Here is a 19,882-nt window from a genome sequence, read left to right as displayed (position 1 = left end):
CCCAGAAGTGCGTTTTCAAATCTGAGAATCATTCTCCTGTTCCAATATCCTTTTTCATAAATCAAGGGGAAGCACATGTTTTAAGAAGTCGGTAAAGCCGTGGATTTGATCCCTAGAATCTCATAACTACACCGGTTTATTTGATAGTAGGGATTACATTATGTAATTATACCAGTAATCCCAGCACTCAGGGTGTAGAGGCAAGATCAAACATTCGAGGTCCTCCTTAACTATGTGCCGAGGCTACTTTAGGATATGTGGGACTATACCTAAAAGGGGAGAAGGGCAATGGAGAGACGGGTCAGCGTTTAAAAGCACTAGCTACTCTTACAGAGGACCTGGGTTTAATTTCCAACACCTGTAGCTGCCTGCGGCCACGGACCAACCGGGTTCTCCTGAAAGGGAGGCTGGAGATGAAAAAAGGGATGGAGGGCAAGAGAAAGATGAAGCCAAGACAAAGTTCTCTGATCAAGGCTCAAGGTTTAATGTTCAGCTCTTCAATTGAAAGGGAAAGGCCCCACCAAACCCTTTCTTGTTTCAGCTGGAGATGGGTGGGGGAACCCATCCTTGGTCACTACTGGAGATCGGTGGGGGAACACATCCTTAGTCACAGCCAGAGATGTCTCAAGGCAAGCTCAGCAGGCAGTTTATTATTCTAAGTTCCTGTAGCAGGCTGTACATGCAGCCAAGGTGGGTAACCCCACCTGGGTCCTATTATTTGGTCTATTGTGGTAAACAAGGTCTTTCAGGCCTGCTCCAGGCTCGGGGGGGAAGAGGGCACAAACACCCATATCGTGGCTCACGACCATTAACCCCAGTTCCAGGGAATGCTACACTCTCTTTTGGCCTCTGTGGGGGCACAGCATGCAGATGGTGCAGAGACATGCAGGCAAAACATCCATACACATAAAATAGAAATAAGTCTTTAAAAAAGTGTAGAAGCTGGATGATGGCTGCCCGTGACTTTAATCCCAGCACTCAGGAGACAAGAGGCAGATGGATCTGTGAGTTCAAGACCAGCTTGTTCCTTGGCAGCCAGGGTTGTTACAAAACCCTCAAACAAAACAAAAACAACGCAACAACAACACTGAAAGAAAAGAACAGAAAAGAAAAAAAAAAAGAATACCCATGGGTCAAATAAGGTTGGTGAGGCTGGAGCGTGAGTTACGAGCACTTAACTCTTGCAGGGGATGGGGTTCAATTCCCAGCCCCTACACTGCAGCTCACAACCAATTATATCTTCAGCTCTAAGAGGATCCCACATCCTCTTTTGATCTCTGCAGGCAAACCACGTATTCATATAAAATAATATAAAACAAACAAAACCCGGGTTGGGATGGATCTCAGTCTTAGAACACTATAGGATGGCTGAGGTCCGGGGTTCAGTCTCCAGCCTCACATCCCCAAGCACAGCCCTCCTCACCTAACGTTTTAGAGCACTTAGGTAGTGGTACATCCCCTGCTTCCACACAAGTAACACCGTTTCATCTTGCACTCCGTACCTAACAGTAGTGTTAGCTGCTTTTACCGTCGCCGTGGTTATAAGTTGCGACTGCAGCCTCTGGAGATGGAGCGTGGTTAGTAGGATATGCCTAGCGCTGCAACGCCTGGGTTCCGCCCCAGCCCAAACTCCTAACGGTGGCACAGACTTGTAAGTACAGTACTGGGGACCATCCTGTGCTAAATAGTGAGCTCTAGGGCAGCCTAGGCTATGTGAGACCAGTGTCTAAAACAACCAAACCAAGCCAAACAGAACAACAACAACATAGCTTCGAAGATTTACATAACTGTTTTTCTTTGATAGAGCCTGCTCCTGGACACTGGTAATTTTGGCAGCCAGAACAGGAAGGGGGTTTGTCCCATTTTATAGGCGGAGGGGTGAAAACGGGGCAGTTAAAATCTGCTCGCTTCCTACTGAATCTCAGGCTGAATGGAGCAGATTCTGAGGACTTCCTGGAGGGGGACCAAGTCAAATTCACACTCCTATCACAGAGCGTTGGACATGGCTCAGCTTAAGGTGCTTGCAAGCAAGGTTAACCATCTAGTGCGAGCCACCGGAAGGTGCCACAACACTCTCAAAACAAACAATGTAAACAAACAAAAATCGCAAACTTCCAACGTATCGTTCGTTGGTGTCCAGATCCTGGGAACAGAAATTGTTGCAGGTAATTTCTGGAGCTCAGGGATTCCTTTCCGGACGCCGCTGAGGTTTGGAAGGATCTAAGAGGGAAGGCGGGAGCTGATACCATCTGCACGGAACTTTGGGGCGCGCCTGGAGCAGACAGGTGGGAGAGGGGTGGATATGAGTGGGCTGTGGGCTGGCTAATGTCCGCTCTGAGAGCTTCTGAGGATCCTAGCCTCTTATTTCTAGGTTCGAAGACGAATTTCATGTAAAATCACTTTTAGCAGCCACGCCTATAATCCAAGCACTTGAAATGCGGAGACAGGAGGATGGCCTCAAACTAGAGAATATCCTGGATTAGCAGAGTGACGCAGGTTTAGAATACAGACGCAAAATCTGCAGTACTTAAGGAGGCACGGGAGTCTCGGAAGCCGGAAGTTCGGAAGTTCTGGGAGCCCTGTAGTTCCCTTTATGTAGTAGCGCTATGCCTTATGGGACTTGTAGTCCCAAAGTGAGCCACACTTCTGGGTTGGAGGAGTCTTCGCGGTTTTGGACGCCACCTAGAGGTTGGCTGAGACTTTTTGCGTCTTTGAAATCAAAGAGTTTTCAAGTCTGTTAAAAACTTTCATGTGAGTTTTACTTATATGTTGAGATATTGTGGTAAGTGGTTTGTTGTTTGAGGTAGAATTTTCTAGCTACAGGCCGGGCTGGAATTCGCTGCAGTCCTTCACAAAAGCAAGGTTTGTTGGGATGAGCCGCAGCACCCAGCTTTAGTATTAGGGTTTATTATCTATATTTAAAAGGTCTACCCCTCAGGGACCTGCAAGATGGCTCAGCTGGTAAAGTCACTCGCCACCATACCTGAATTTGATCTCTGGGACCCAGAAGAGGAAGAATAGGAACCACTCACAGGTGGTTCTCTGAGCTCCAGATTTGTGTACCACCCAAATAAATGATAAAATATAATAAAAATATAATAAAAAGGATCTATACCTCCAGAAAAAAGTAAGTGTGGGTGCACATAGCTATGTAAAATGGGTGCGCAGGGTAGCCAGAGAGTTTTGTGTGTTCCTGTATGGATATCCATCATTTATTTACTTTTGAGATAGGGACTCACTATGTAGCTTGGACTGGCCTGGTGCTCCTTATCTAGACCAGCCTAGCCTCGAACTCAGAGATCTACCTGTCCTCTGTCTCCCCAGTGCTAGTATTAAAGTTTGGGCCGCCTAGCTTCTCCTCATAGTTTGAGATCGTCTCTCAATGAGTTGAACTTGGAGTGCACCACTTTGGCTAGCTGGCTAGCCATCAAGTTCCAGGGATCTGCCTATCCCTGTACTTCAATACTGAGGTAAGAGACAGTTAACGCCATGTGCAATGTTAACACAGACTCTGGAATCACCGGAGGCATGGCGGATTATCTTAATTATATAATTGAGGTGGGAAAACCTACCTGCCTGATTGCTGTGGGTGCCAACGTTTCCCTTGGGTGGGCCCGGACTGAATAAACGGAGAACAGGAACTAAGAAGTACCACGCATGTGTAGGCTGGAAAGATGGCTCAGAGGTTAGGTGCACTGACTGCTCTCCCAGAGGACTCAGGTTCAAGTCCCAGCACCCACATGGCAGATCACAACTGTCTGTAACTCCAAGATTTGACACTCTCACACAGACAGACAAGCAGGCAAACCACCAATGCACATCAAATAAAAGTGAATAAAATTTAAGAGGTTTATTGAAAAGAAAAAGAAATTGACAGAGATCCATCTGACTCTGCCTCTTGAAAACTGGAATTAAAGGCATGCACCATGCCACATATATAAATATATAATATATAAAATTATATACATATAAATTATATGTAATATAATATATATTTATACTATATATTAGCTCTCCTGTATCCTAGGCTGTTCTCAAACCTGGGATAAGATTAGATTATAGGTATGTACCACCATCATATTTGGCTGCTTAATTTGTTTATATTTAATTTGTATCCGTTTTAATTATGTGTCTGTGTGTATGTCTGCATGTGGGCGCGTGAATGTGAGTGCAGGTGTCGTCCTCGGAAGTCAGAGGTGTCCGATCTCCTGGAGCTGGAGTTAACGAGGTGTTGGGCGCTGGAAACTGAACTAAGGCTCTCTCGATGTGCAGCAAGTGCTCTTAATTGCTAGCCATCTCTCCAGCCACTGATTTCAGAATCCATAACCCCTTCTCCGTCTCCTCTCCCACTCCCTCTCCTTTTTCCCCTCCCTCTCTTCCTCCCCTCCCCCTCCCCCTCACCTAGGGCTTGGCTGGTGGCAGTCAAATGTTGGCCACCCTGCTACATCTACAACCGCAGAAAGAAAATGACAAGCTATTTTAGACACTTGGAAAAGTACCCACTCTTTCTATTGAACACATCTTAAAAACTTGCTTCACGTTTTCTTCTGTCTCTTAAAAAATAGGAAAAAAAATAGGGGAGTTAGTTAGTTAGTATCCAATTAGCTGATAGGAAAAAAAAATCCCCACGTCAATACTCAAAGTACACTGGTGCACATAGGAACTCACAGAGACTGTGGCAGCACACACAGGGCCTGCACGCGTTCAAGCCAGATGGGGTCCCAGCACTGAGAGGGGGAAGCGGTCACGGTCTCCCATCTCTAACCAACAAGCCATCCATCTCCAGTTGACATCTGTCTACCATCTGTTCTCTCTTGTGGAGTCTCACTGGGTATCTCAAGCACATTAAGGGTAAGCCGGGCAATGGTGGTGCATGTCTTTAGTCCCAGCACTTGGGAGGCAGAGGCAGGCGGATTTCTGAGTTCGAGGCCAGCCTGGTCTACAGAGTTCTAGGACAGCCGGGGCTACACAGAGAAACCCTGTCTCAAAAAACAAACAACAACAAAAAAAAAAACCCCAAAAAACAAAAAAACAAAAACCAAAACAAAAAGAAAGGGTAAGCTCCATGTCCAGCAGGAGACAGGTAGCACAAAACGAACTCAATGGTATAAATTTTTTTCTTCATATTGCATTAAAAAAATTACTAGCCTTTTTTGCTTGTATGTTACGATTTCCCAGTTTGTGTTTTTATTTTTATAGATTTTGTTTTGCGTGTTTCTTACTTTATTTTTCTCTATATTCTTTTTATTTTAATTTTTTTCTTTGTTTTCTGAACAGTGAAGAAAAAAAAAAGGCGTGAAGTTGGGTGGGTGAAGAAGACGGGAGGACCTGGGAGGAGTTGGGATCCGGGAAGCCATAATCAGAATATTTATTGTATGAAAAAATGTTTTCAACGAAAGTAAAAAGCAAAGAGCAAAGCAGACCAAACCAAAACAACGTCAACGACAAACAACAGCAGCAGCACCAACAAAAAACACAACCGCAACAACAAACCCCAAACTACAGATCCCAGCAGCCCCGCATGGCAGGCTCGCTCCTGGGCAGACAGCCAATGAGAAGCTGTGTTTGCGAAGGGCTGGGTTGAAGTCTAGGTGCTCACTGGTTTGGAAAGTCCTGCTGAAATGTAATGAGCTTTGCGGTTGCCCCGGAGCTCACCGTGTCCCGGTCGTCGGAGAGGACTGACTCATCCGCTGTAAATGGACGCGATACTGAACTACAGGCCGGAGGGCAGCCAGGACTACTACGCCTTGCTGGGATGCGACGAGCTCTCCTCGGTAAGCAGGGTTGCAGGCTCTCACCAGGTCGGCTTTGCGATCAGCTACATCTGTCTCCTCGAACTCCAACCTCGAACCATTTTAAAGGAGTTTCTCGGCTCGGAGAAAATGAAGGGTTAAAATGCTTGCTGGTTAATTTGAGGGAAGGACTCCGAACTTGCAAGTGTTAGCTGGGAGAGGGACCACATACTGACGGTTTTTATTTATTTAGAGCAGCGGTTCAAAACCTGTGGGTTGCTACCGACTTGGGGGTAGCTTATAGCTTATAGCTTATCACATATCCTGCACATCAGATATTTACATTACAATTCATAAAAGCAGCAAAATTACAGATATGAAGTAGCAACGAAATAATTTTATGGTTGGGGGTCACCACAACGTGAGGGAGCGTACTAAAGGGTCGAAGCATTAGGAAGGTTGAGAACCACTGCCTTAGAAAAATAGTAAAGGCTGCGATTTAGAACTCAGGAGGCGGAGCCACCTGTCGGTAGTCTCCTCGTTCAGAGAAAGTCTCATGGATTTTATAGTACCATTATAACTTCAAATGGTATTAAATGCCATTGTAACTTCAAATCACTTTAATCAAGTTCGATGACCTTTCTGGTGGGAGATTTTTCTTTTAAAGAAACTAATGCTTTCCTTAGACATAAAATTGAGACAAATGTGTTACTCTTTTTATTAAAGACTTGTTATTTTTGTTTTATGTGCATACATGAGTGCCTACATGTATGTGTATGTATGTGTATTTGGGTTCTATTTGGCCGCATAGGGATACTTACTCTGTCCTATAGCCTGCATTACTTTTAAAAATTTTTTTTAATTTATTTTTATTTACTTTTATTTTTTATTTTTTTGAGACAGAGTCTCACTATGTAGCCCTGGCTGCCCTGGAGTGCACCATCTCACTATGTAGATCAGGTTGGTCATGAATTCACAGGCATAACTTCCCTCTACCTCACAGGTGATGGGATTACAGGCATGTACCACCATGCCTAGCCACAAGGCCAATTTTTTAACATCTATAGTTATAATTAGTTTAAAGAAATAGCCTATCATACATACATTTTTATTTAAAATTTATGTTTTATTCATTGAACCTTTGTATGTTGGGATGGACCAGATCTTTGGTCCAAGATGGAGTCACTTAAGACACCAAGATGGACCCATGTAAACCCTCCTGCTATTCTAAGGGCCTCTCCCCTCAAACAAAACAAAACCCAAACCCCAAAACTATGCTTACTGCAGTCCCCTTTGCATGGGACAGTTCCTTAGTTCTTACTCTAAATAAAGCCTTGTCTTTGGCTCCATTGAGGCTGTGCTAGTTTGTTTCTCCAGATAAGTCACACACTGGGAGCTAAATTCTTGTCTCATTTCAGATTTTTCTCCTTAGATAAGTATTTAGAATTAGAATTTAGAATTCTGGGTCAAAGAATTCTGGAAATAGAGGCTTTTCATATATATACACACATATACACATGTATACACACACATGTATACACACATACATATACATATGCACATTACATATTTAACATATAAAACATGTATACTATATAGTTCATATATTTTACATATATATGCACATATATATTATATAGTCCACACACATATATTTCATAATGTATATTTCATACACATTACATATGCCTGCAAATATATATTATATGTGTACTTGAATTTACTTCTAGAAATGTGCACCTGCTTAGTTAAGGTTCAGGAGAGCATCGGTGTTCGTGTCTTTGAAGCTCCCTTCACCCTCTGGAGGTTTTGGTTTATTTAATTGTGAGTCAAGTTAAACACGATTTCTGTTTACCACCGGCATGGTAGGCAGCTGTGCAGACAGATCACTAGATACTGGATCAGGACAGGAGGGCTTAGTGGACCTTGACGTAAGGTCTCTGGCTGTCCACGGACTGTGTTCAGCACTGGGCATGTGGGATAGGGACAGCAGGAGAGAGACAGGCTATGATGAAAGCAAACTAGCCACCTTTACTGGTCTACTCAGGGTCAGCCCTGCAGAAGGTCTGTGGTTAACCCTGTGACAGTAAAACGGTAAAGTATTGAACGACAGAGCTATTTTTTTTTAAATTAACTTGGCAAGACGCAAGAAATATAAATCAGGAAGTAGCAGTGACATGTTAGCACTGTTAGGAGTTACACTTTGCTACCATAGACTGGTACCATAGTGTTGAAAAAGTATATTTACACGTCTGTTTGTATATGTGTGTGTGTGCGTGCACACCACATCATACAGAGGTCAGAGGGCACGTTGTGGGAACCGGTTCTTTCCTTCCACCATATGGGTCTGGGGTGTTGAATTCAGGGCATCAGGCTTGGTGCCAATTGCTTTTATCCACTGAGCCATCTCATTGACCCCAGAAAGCTTGCCCTCCCCTTCCTTTCTTTTCTCCTCCTCCTCTACCCCTATCTATCTGTCTGTCTGTCTATCTATCTATTTATCTATCTATCTGTAACGGCCGGTTCTGCTACTTTGTAATGGCCCGTTCTGCTGCTCCGGTCCACAGGTCAGGGTCTAGCAAGAGAGAGAGTGGGGACGGAGGAAGGGCGAAAGAGGGGCGAGAGACACAAAAGATAGATACAAGACAGAGTCCGGTGGAGTCTCTTCAAGTCTCTTCTTTATTCTCTTATATTCTCTTCTATCCTCCTATATTCTCCTCTATAGAAAGGAAATCCTGGGTATTTATATCCTTTACCACGTGACTTGCTCTCGTGGACAAGCTCAACTGAAGCCACTACGTCAAGTGCCTTGTAGCCATGGATACCAGGAGCACCTTGCAGCTGGGGGCACTAAACAGTGTAACAAGATGTTTATCAGAGTGTGCTCAGCTGTTGTGGGCTGTTGAAAACAAGTCTCTTGTCAGGGTATATGGCTCGAGATGGCTGTAAAGATGATAGCCACTTTTGGTTAAGAGTCGGCTCCCAACATCCATCCATCCATCTATCTATCATCTATCTATGTATCTATCTATCTATTTTGAGGCAGGGTCTCTCTACATAGCCCTGGCTGTCTTGGGCCTCACTAGGTAGCCAAGGCTGGTCACAGTTTCACAGAACTCCGCCTGCCTCTGCCTCCCAAGCGCTGAGCTCAAAGACGTGCACCACCACACCTGGCCCCAGAATGTCTTCTAGTGTGGTGTGAATTAAAAACAAAACCCAGAAAATCCACAACAATAAGATTCCAACCATCTTGGACAGATAGGTATAATTCTGTGCATTTGCATTAGTTAACATTCCCAGAACACAGACATAAATATGGGGGAAATGTATCTTAAAAGAGTAAAAAGGATAAAAAAAAATTTTATTTTCTATTATGTATTGATAGGATTTTTATTCAAAGAGGGCTTGGGGGTACTTATGAAATGTTAATTTACAAATGTTTACTTGGGGGCACAGGAGAGCTGGCTCAGTGGTTAAGAGCACTGGCTGCTCTTACAGAGGGCGAGGGTTTGGTCCCCAGCACCCGCACTGTGTCTCATCGCCGCTTGGAACTCCAATGCCTGGAACTCCAATGCCTGGAAATCCGGTGCCCTCTCCTGACCTCCGTGTGCCCCAGGCACACACATTGTACACAGACCACACAGCAAAACATCCACACATAAAATAAACAGATCTTTAAAAATGTTCATTTGCTAGGTTTGGTGGTAGGTACCTTTAATCCCAGCACTCAGGAGGGAGAGGCAGGCGGATCTCTTTAAGTCTGAAGCCAGTTTGGTCTACATGATGAACCCCAGGCCAGCCAGGGCAATAACAGTGTGACCCTGTCACATACACATACAAAGTATACTGTTACACTTTTGGCATGAACTTCCTTGAACCTGTGGTCCTCCCCTTTCTGCTTCAGAGTGCTGGAGTTGTCGGCACAGTTACCTACACTTAGAATACATTTGATTCTTATGAAGTACATCTGTGCGTGTGTGTGTAAAGGCCAGAGGTTGGTGTTGGCATCTTCTTCAGTTGCTCTCCACCTTATTTTTTGGGACGGTCTCAGCTCACCAAAGTCAACTAACTGGCTGGCCAGTGAGCTCCAGATTCTCTTGTCTGTAACCCCTCCACTGGGATCGCAGGGTTGGGTCTCCAGGCCTGGCTTTTACATGGGCACTAGGCATTGAACTCGAATCCTCTTCAGGTTTGCAGGTAACTATGTTAGTGGTTCTCAACCTGGGGTCAAGATTCCTTTGGGAGTTGAGTGACTCTTTCACAGGGATCACCTAAGACCTTCAGAAAACACAAATATTTACACTGTGATTAATAACAGTAGCAAAATTACAGTTATAAAGTAGCAGAAAGAGAATTTATTGATGGGTGTCAGCACAACATGAGGGTCGCAACGCAGCATTAGGGAGGTGGAGAACCACCGGACTAAAGCAATTTCCTCTGCTTATCCTCTTTATTGGAAACCCTGATTTTTGTTTTAGGTTGAGCAAATCTTGGCAGAATTTAAGGTCAGAGCTCTGGAATGTCACCCCGACAAGCATCCTGAAAACTCTAAAGCCGGTAAGAATCTACTGATGGCTGTTTCTTAAGAGGATGAACAAAACTTTTCTTGGGACATGCTATACCGCTACACACACATCTATTCAACTCAGAAATGGAGCCTAGGAAACACCAGAGTACTCATACCTCCCAAGTCCAACTTGGTAAACCATGAGTTTTATTGGTGTGGCCTATAGGAGCAAAAATGACTCAAAGACAGCTGTATCACCAAAGCCCACCCTAGCATGAGTGATGGCTAACAGAAGCTGGGAACCTGGAGCATACTGCCTGTGGGCAGCTCATTAGGTTGGAGAGTATCCCTTCCAAATGATTCAGCTGGACTACATTTCTTCCAGGCAGTTGAACTGGTTTCATCTTCTCTCAGGCAGCTGTTCTGGTTTCAAGAGTCTTCCTTGCAGCTTGCTTTCTCTGAGAGTGGTCTTTGCGATTCAGCTTCCTTTGGTTGCTCAGTGTTTATTGCTTACTTGGAATGGGAGGGGCCGAGTGAATCTGGTCCGTTTCAGGAACTTCCTGGAGCCATTTTGAGTTGTTTATCTTCCTGCTGAAGCATTTTGCCTGCAGTGTGAAATGTTTCAATATTGGAGGAAACTTATACAACAGGGCTTCAGTTGTGTATAGCACTATTTACTGTTGCAAGGTCTTCAAACTAAAAAAGCAGTGCTGATGATGTCTGTGGATATATGCGCCATGGAATGGCATCGTCAGAGGAGATGGTGCTCTTCTTCCACCTTTGTGTGAGTTCTAGGGGTTAAACCCCTATTTCTAAGCTTGTATGGTGAGTGCTGGGCTGAACTTATTGTATTCAATGAGTTTTTTTTTTTTTATAAGATTTTATTTTTTGCTGGGCAGAGACAGTACACACCTTTAATCCCAGCTGGGAGGCACAGACGGTGGATCTCTGTGAGTTGGAGGCCAGCCTGGTCTACATAGCAAGTTCTAGGCCAGCCAGGACTACAAGTGTTTGGACTTGCAGTTCATTTCTGCCAGCCAATGAAGTGTTACTATAACAATATGTTTATTTGTAACCAATGCTTGTCTTCATAAGAATTCTCTTTATTCATTTTATTTATTGTGCCCTCCCCCCCAACTCACCCCAGGGCATGCCTGAAACTCAGAGGGTAGCTTGCATGAGCCAGGTATCTCCTTCTATTTTGTGTGTCCAGGAGATCAAAACTCAGGATGTCAGGCTTGGTATCAAAGTCAAAGACCCTTACTCTCTGATTACCAGCTTTCACTTGTCTTTATGATATAACCTTACAAACGAGTGCACTAAAGCCTGACTAGGGAGACCAGCCCAAAGTCTCATAGTATGCGGACGAATCGAGATTCTGGCGAGATCCATTGGATGGTTTTGGAGTTAAACCCACCGAGAGATCAGTGTTCATCTCTGTCTTGTTTTCCAGTGGAGACTTTTCAGAAACTGCAGAAGGCGAAGGAGATTCTGTGCAATGCGGAGAGTCGAGCCCGCTATGACCATTGGCGGAGGAGCCAGATGTCGATGCCGTTCGAGCAGTGGGAAGCTTTGGCCGACTCAGTGAAAACTGTGAGTTTCCCTCTGGGGATGCTGGGGTTTGGAGGCCAGGCTGCTCAAGGGTTAGACTCACGTCTTAGCCTGAAGAATCAGTATGCTATAGGAGGGAAAGGGACCGAGAAATTAGTAGTAAGTCGTTGCTTACAAAACCCTGTGAGGGCTGGGCAGTGGTGGCGCATGCCTTTAATCCCAGCACTTGGGAGGCAGAGGCAGGTGGATTCCTGAGTTCAAGGCCAGCCTGGTCTACAGAGTGAGTTCCAGGACAGCCAGGGCTATACAGAGAAACCCTGTCTTGAAAAACCAAAAACAAACAAACAAACAAACAAACAAAACCCCTGTGAGGAGAAGGTCAGCAGAGAAAGCAAGACCACCAGAGTGAGTGTTTAGAAGGGGCCATGGCCACGTGTTTTAGCATATTACACTTCCTGCTATCATTTACACCTTATTCTAAGATTTCTCAGAATTGTGTTTATCAGAGTGCTCATATAACAAAATTTTGAACTGCTGAAAAATCTTTTCCTTGAATCTTGAAAAAATATTCTCAAGATATATCTATTTATCTCTGTCATCGCTACATCTATTACGTTTTTCAAGACAGGGTCTCACTATGTAGTTCTGGCTGTCCAGAAACTATCTCTGTAGACCAGGCTGGCCTCCACAGAGCTCTGCCTGCCTCCCGAGTGCTGGGATTAAAGGCGTGCACACCACCACTCAGCTTAAGATGTATTTTTGTTTGTGTATGTGTCTGTGTTTTTGTCTCTTGTGTATATGCCATGTGTGGGTTCCCAAGAAGAGCACATTGGATCTGTGGAGTTGGAGTTACAGGTGGCTGTGAGCTGCCATGTGGGGACTGGGTACCAAACCTGGTCCTCTGGAAGAGCATGAAGCGCTGTATCTCAGAGCCATCTCTCCAGCCCTTCCTTTATCTTTTTTCTTGTTGTTTGAACTTATTTGTTTAGTAAGGCTTGGGCATCTATAACAAAACAGAATACAATTATTGCTGTTATGTATGGTGGTAAAGAGTTACATTACTTCTAAACACCATTAAAAACTTACATACAGGGGCTCCGTGGTTAAGAACACTGGCTGCTCTTCTAGAGGACCCAAGTTTGGTTTGCAGCATTCACATTGGCCGCTCACACTGTGTGTAAACCCATTTCCAGGAACTCCGATGCCCTCTTCTGGCATCTGTGGGCATCAGACACTTGCTGCTATTCTGAAGATGGAAGTTTGGTTCCTAAAACCCACGCTAGGTGGCTCACAACCGCCTGTAACTCCAGTTCAGGGTGTCTGATGCCCTCTTCTGTTTTATTAGGGAACCCATACATGTGACATTCTTCACACAGGCATACATACATACATACATACATACATACATATATACACACACACATAAATAAAAATATATCTTTTTAAAAGATTTATTTAAAATATATATATATATATATATATATATATATATATATGGTTGCTGTCTTCAGACACACCAGAAGAGGGTATCAGATCCCATTACAGATGATTGTGAGCCACCATGTGGTTGCTGGGAATTGAACTCAGGACCTTTGGAAGAGTAGTCAGTGCTTTTAACCTCTGAGCCATCTCTCCAGCTTCCATATCTTTTTCTTTTTCAAGTCAGGATTTCTCTGTGTAATAGCCCTGGCTGCCCTAGACTAGCTTTGTAGATCAGGACGGCCTCGAATTCATAGATATCCACCTGCCTCTGCCTCCCAAGTGCTGGGATCAAAGGTGTGCTCTACCACTCCTGGCCTATAAAAATAGTATCTTAAAAGAATAGTAGTACTTAGCTTTACATTGAGAGAAATACTATTCTTTACCTTTTATTTATTTATTTATTTTTTGCATGTGCATGTGAGCATGGTGTGCATGTGTGTGTACCTTGTGTAGGTGTACAAGTGTGTCTGTATGTGTGCGTGTTTTTTGCCTGAGCTCATGTGTGTAGAGGCCAGAGGTTGACACTGAATGTCTTCCTTTACTGCTCTCCAGCTTTTATATGGAGTCAGGGTCACTCACGTGAACCCAAAGATTGACTCTTTGCGTTGTCTAGATGGCCAGCTCACTCTGGGGAATCACCTTCCTCTGCCTGCTGAGTGCTGGGATTAAAGACAAGCCATCATACCACCCCAATATTTATGATAGCGCTAGGGATTTGAACTTGGATCCTCAAGCAAGCACTTTCCCCATTGAGCCATTTCTCTAGCCTTTGCCTTTCCAAAATGCCTTGACACTGGCTTAGTAAACATTGTTCTGCAAAGTCAGTGCAAATGTATCTCTGGCCTCTTAAATATGATACATTGTAACTACTGCTGAGTTAGTTACCATGGTTGTCCAATGCCTTCTGATTTACAGCTCCTTACTCAATGGTCATTTAATTCATTTTTTAAAAGATTTATTTATTATGTATACAGTATTCTGCTTGCATGGATGTGGAAGAGGGTATCAGATCCCAATACAGATAGTTATGAAGCTAGGCAGTGGTGGTGCACACCTTTAATCCCAGCACTTGGGAGGCAGAGGCAGGCGGATTTCTGAGTTCGAGGCCAGCCTGGTCTACAGAGTGAGTTCCAGGACAGCCCGGGCTATACAGAGAAACCCTGTCTTCAAACGAACAAACAAACAAACAAACAAACAATAAAAAAAAAACCAAAACCAGATATTTATGAGCCACCATGTGGTTGCTGGGGATTGAACTCAGGACCTCTGGAAGAGCAGTCAGTGCTCTTAACTGCTGAGCCATCTCTCCAGCCCTGGTCATTTAATTTTTTAACTGCTAATACTAAGTTAGCTACAGATTTTCCCAAAATTCCTGTCCAAGTCTCCACTTTGATCTACATTACCATTGTATTTTATTTACTGTTACTTTCCTGACTCCAAACACAGCAATTCCATCTTGGATTTAGCCTAACTATTCATTGTTTGAACCCTTATAATAATTATATTTTAGTCTTACTGACTGTGAGGCGCGTGTGTAATCGTCTCGCCAGCAAGAACGCACCACACACACACACACCAGAATCCTTCCGTAAAAACACGTTTATTCCCAAATACAAAATGGTGGAAGAAGACGCCAGGCCCAGGAAAAGCACTGCTTAATATACCCTTGGAGCGGTGCATTCACCTCTGATTGGCTGCTTACTCGTAGCGTGCCAAACGCCGTGGGATGGGCTTTAACTTTGGCAGGCCTTTTCCATGGCACATGCGCAATTCACCTATTCACCAGGAAAAATCCCGGATGTCAGGCAAACGCGGCTTTAGCCAGCGCATGCGCTGCTTCCTACAACTGACCACATTCTTTATCTTGTCACCTAAGCTGGAGTAGTATGAAATTTGGTTTCAGGCTTATTGCCATTAGAGATACAAGAATAATACGTTTTATAGCTGTTCTTTCCAGGCAAGGGGTTGCATTCAGGAGGTAGACAAAAATCAAAACCAAATAAACCCACTAAATCAGCAGTGGGGGTTGGAGAGATGGCTCAGTGGTTAAGAGCACTCTTGCTGGGATTGGTGTTTGGGCCCCAGCACCCAGGTCAGACATTTTACAATTACTATGTTCTGCTCCAGGGGATGGATCCAAAACCCTCTACTGGACACTGTGGCATCTGCATATTCATAGCATACACTCCTATAGACACATATGCATACACATCAATAAAATAAATCTTAAGTCAGTAGTGATTTCTTTTTTTCTTAAGTCTTCTATGTCTGGGAAGCATTAACAATTACTGTTCGGCTTCTGTCAGGTAGGTAACCGGCCTTCTGTAGCCACACACTGTCATTAGGGTTTGGGATTAGCTGTATAGCACACAGCATTCTGAAAATCAAAGGTACAAGTTTAGGATCCAAAAGACACTTTTGTATTCTTTTGACTTGCACCTCCTCAGAGCGTGAAGTTTCATCCAATGTCTTTCCTTCACACCATTAAGCTTGTGGCTCTGATTTTTATGCAGTTAGTATGATTAGGAGGATGGTTATTAGTTAGGAGAACAGGGTATATCTGGAGGCAGTTTTATGTGTCACATACAGGGCTGTATTTCAAGTCTGGCCATCTGTCCATTGGGAACATTGCTCAGATGAGCCTTGGCTTCAGGGTGACCCACTACTGTAACTCCAGCTCCAGGGGATCTGATGCCTCCAGACATTCAGAGTGGTAAATCTTTTTTTTTTTTTTTTTTTTGAAAAACTCCCCAAAATGTTTAATAGAGTTAATGAAAAATAAATTTCTCATCTAATCATTTCTTTTCATAGTTTATTAATTTCAGAACATCTATGCCTGAAAGTTCTTACCTGCTTTTCCCTGCAAATTAAAATCACTATCCTTTAACCTTGCCCTTGCACTGTATTTAATCTAATGTAATTATTAATAGTTATCTGCAACATTAACATTCCATTACTTTTTTGTTTTATGAGTCAAAATTATCAATAATTTACATCAGAGTGGTAAATCTTAAAAAAATATCTTAAGAGTTCACCTAAGCCGCTGTTTCTCAACCTTCCTAAGACTGTGACCCTTTAATACAGTCCTGCATGTTGTGGTGACTCCCCCAAATCATAAAATTATCTTCATTGCTACTTCATAGTTCATAGTAATTTTGCTACTGTTATGAATCAGAATGTGAATATCTGTGCTTTCCAGTGGTTTTCGGTGACCCCTGTGAAAGGGTCATTCAACCCCCAAAAGCATCCAGACCTATGGTTAAGGATCACTGACCTAAACCAATGACTATATTAGAAACTTAAATTTGAACATGTGATGTTGGTTTAAAAATGAGATACATGGCTTTTGAGATGGCCCAGTGGGTATAGGCCCTTGTTACCAAGCCTGACAGCCTGAGATTGATCCCTGGAATCCATATGGTAGACAGAGAAAATTGATTCCTGAAAGCTGTCCTCTGATTTCTACACATACACCGTAGCGTACGTATATGTCCATACACATGTGCACATAGAGATAAACAAAACATACATAACAAATAAATATTAAAAGTTTAAAGGCCAGGCACTTTAATTTCAGTGCTTAGGAGCCAGAGGCAGGTGGATCACTGTTAGTTTAAGGCAGCGTACTCTACACAGTGAGTTTCAGACCAGCAAGGGCTACAGGCTACAAAGTAAGACCCTCAAAAACCAAACAAACCAAAGTTTTTTTTTGTTTTTTTTTTGGTTTTTCGAGGTAGGGTTTCTCTGTGTAGCCCTGGCTGTCCTGGAACTCACTCTGTAGACCAGGCTGGCCTCGAACTCAGAAATCCACCTGCCTCTGCCTCCCAAGTGCTGGGATTAAAGGCGTGCGCCACCAATGTTCGGCAAAGAGTTTTTGTTTTTGTTTTTAAATAAATATTGGTTTGAATTTCAAGGATTCAGGCCTTTGAGATTCTGTGATAATTAGGAAACAGACTTTGTTGTTTTGTTGTTGTTTTTAGAGGTTTCATGAATCCAAGGCTGAATTTGAACTTGCTGAGGATGACCTTGAACTTCTGATCCTTCTACCTCCACCTTTGGAGTGCCTATACAGTTACCCTACCAACCCAGCTACGTCTTTGAGCTCCCTCACCCAAATTGAAGTCCTGCTTACTTTTCTTCTGCCAAGCTGTAGGCTGTCGGCATCTTCGTTCAACCAATAGTTTTAAATTAAGGAGCAAGGTTACATAGCATCACTTAGTGTACACGAGGACCTCCTTGTCCCTGCTGGCAACCAGACTTTGGGGGCAGGTATGTAGCATTACAGTACATAGCAACAGACCAAACCTCAACATTTAATTCTCCTGCCTCTACTTCTTAAGTAGTGTGATTACAGGCCTGCACCTCCAGGCCTAACAAAGACTTTTTTTTTAAAGGATTTATTTGTTTTATGTATATGAATACACTGTAGCTATCTTTGGACACACCAGAAGAGGGCATCGGATCCCATTACAGATGGTTGTGAGCCACCATGTGGGTGCTGGAAATCGAACTTCAGTGCTCTTAACCACTGAGCCATTGCTCCAGCCCACAAAGACCCTTTTTAGTGCAGAGAATCTAGGCTCTCTATCTACTTCCAGAGCACAGGCCAGGAAGACAAGAAGGCTGCTGGGAAATGGTTCTGTTTAAATCACAGTCAAAACTACAAGAAAGCATCCTCAAAGACTAATAAAATTGTTCCATGTCATACCCATTGCTGTAAATTTTATAAGTTAGATATATTTTTTTGGACTTGGCTATTTGATAAATCAGCTGTTTGGGGAGGAATTTTTGGGGTTTTCCTGTTACTTACATAAGTCTATTGGCCTATTGATTGTTTCTGAGTTCCTGGGTGGGTGGTATATCTTTGGGGGGGGGGGAGTCCAGTTGGCCACAGGCTATCTGCAGAAGCTTCCTACCATGTCCAGATGGCCACTGTTTATCTAGCCAGATGAGAAACAGTAAGCACTTAAATACCTGCTTTTGAAAAGACAGTCTGCCCTGTTTGGATACTATCCCAGAGCAAGCAGGTCAGAGATCAACCACTCAGGCAAGTAAAAAATTTACTCACGGTAACTCAGGATAAAAATAATTTTGGGGGCTAGAGAGATGGCTCAGTGGTTAAGAGCACTGGCTGCTCTTCCAGAGGTCCCAAGTTCAATTCCCAGCAACCACATGGTGGCTTGTAGTTGTGTAACTCCAGTTCCAGGGCATCTGAAGTCTCCTCTGGCTAGCTCAGGCAACCAGACAAACGTAGTGGTATACAGGCACACATACAGAGACAACATCCATACACATAAAATAACAATGGGGACAAAAAGCCAAGTTTTGCCTGTTGTTCAGGTGAGCTGTGGCTCATGTGAGCCCGTTGTTTTGGTTTCCTTTTTCCAGTGTTTTAGTGGCGTGGAGATTTAGAAATATTTGCTAGTGTTGACCGAGATTTAGAATGTGAGATAATTATTTCCTAAAGGAAAAAAAAAAGGGCCTGTTAAGGAAAGCTGGTAAACAAGTTTATTGTGAGTGGAAAATACCAGGAGCTCAACTTCACAGACACGAGCGTTCATGGCCTTTGTCCTTTGGTGTTTGCTGACTGTCTGCCTCCTGCATGGCAATGCGTTTCTCTCCTCTTTGCCTCTTAGTTCTTGTCTCCAGCCCATCACTGGATATTTCTACTGATGCTCTTTTTTTTTTTTTTTTTTTTTGAGGCAGGGTCTCATGTCCATACCAGTCTGGCCTCAAACTCAATACATATTCAAGGGTAGATGACCTTGAACTCTTGATCTTCCTGCCTTCACCTCTTGCGTGCTGTGATCACTGGCGTGCTCTAGCCTATATGTTATGTGCTGTGGGATCCATCTTGTCCACTGTAGGATCTAGGCATGCTGGTTGTCTTAGTTTGGGTTTTAGTGCTGCGAAGAGATACCGTGACCATGACAACTCTTACAAAGGAAAACATTTCATTTGGGGCTGGCTTACAGGTTCCGAGGTTCAGTTCATTATCATCATGGCAGTGTGTAGGCAGACATAGTGCTGGAGGAACTGAGAGTTTTACATCTTGATCCACGGGCAGAAGAAGGAGACTGTGTGCCACACTGAATGTAGCTTGGGCATAGGAGACCTCAAAGCCCGCCTATACAGTGATCCGCTTCCGCCAAGGCCACACCTCCTTAAAGTGTCACTCCCTATGGGCCAAGCATTCAAACACCTGTGTGGGTCATACCTATTCCAACCACCATGCTAGGCAGCACTGGATCAGTTGAGCTCCATCCAGTCTGAGTGCTTGACTTTTTTGTCTGGTGCTGGGGATTGAACCCAGATCTTGCCAAATGCCAGGGAAGCTCTTTATCTAACTGAACTCCGAGCCCAGCCCTGTTGATCTGCCGAGGACTAGTTAGTTCATTTGATGCTGCATGCTGTTCTGAGCCACTGATCTCTGGTGGAGCTGTGGAGTAAACTCTGAGCATGGAAAGCCGTGCCCTGCCAACTGTCTGCTTCACAACACGGACTGCTTAGCGTCACTCTTAAAACCTTTCCATATTTGGTGTGTATGTGTGTGTGTGTTCCACAGCATACATGTAGAGGTCAGAGGACAGCTTGCAGGAATTGGTTCTCT

At 43.8% G+C, this 19,882-nt stretch overlaps 1 protein-coding gene across 1 annotated transcript in view; it reads left to right on the top strand.

Moving 5' to 3' along the window:
- The first annotated feature begins 5,585 nt into the window (after window positions 1-5,585).
- Dnajc12 (DnaJ heat shock protein family (Hsp40) member C12) overlaps window positions 5,586-19,882 on the top strand; it is a 16,054-nt gene continuing 1,757 nt past the window's right edge. Inside the window, exons 1-3 of the mRNA XM_028781259.1 lie at window positions 5,586-5,774; window positions 10,211-10,289; window positions 11,693-11,832. Of these exons, the coding sequence (XP_028637092.1) occupies window positions 5,697-5,774; window positions 10,211-10,289; window positions 11,693-11,832 (297 nt within the window). The 5' untranslated portion in view covers window positions 5,586-5,696. The remainder of the gene's footprint in view (window positions 5,775-10,210; window positions 10,290-11,692; window positions 11,833-19,882) is intronic.

The sequence above is a fragment of the Grammomys surdaster genome, unplaced genomic scaffold (genome assembly GCF_004785775.1).
Source record: "Grammomys surdaster isolate TR1022 unplaced genomic scaffold, NIH_TR_1.0 376, whole genome shotgun sequence".
Lineage (NCBI taxonomy): Eukaryota > Metazoa > Chordata > Mammalia > Rodentia > Muridae > Grammomys > Grammomys surdaster.
Note: the sequence above shows the minus strand (reverse complement) of the source record. Positions and strands in the feature narration are given on the sequence as shown.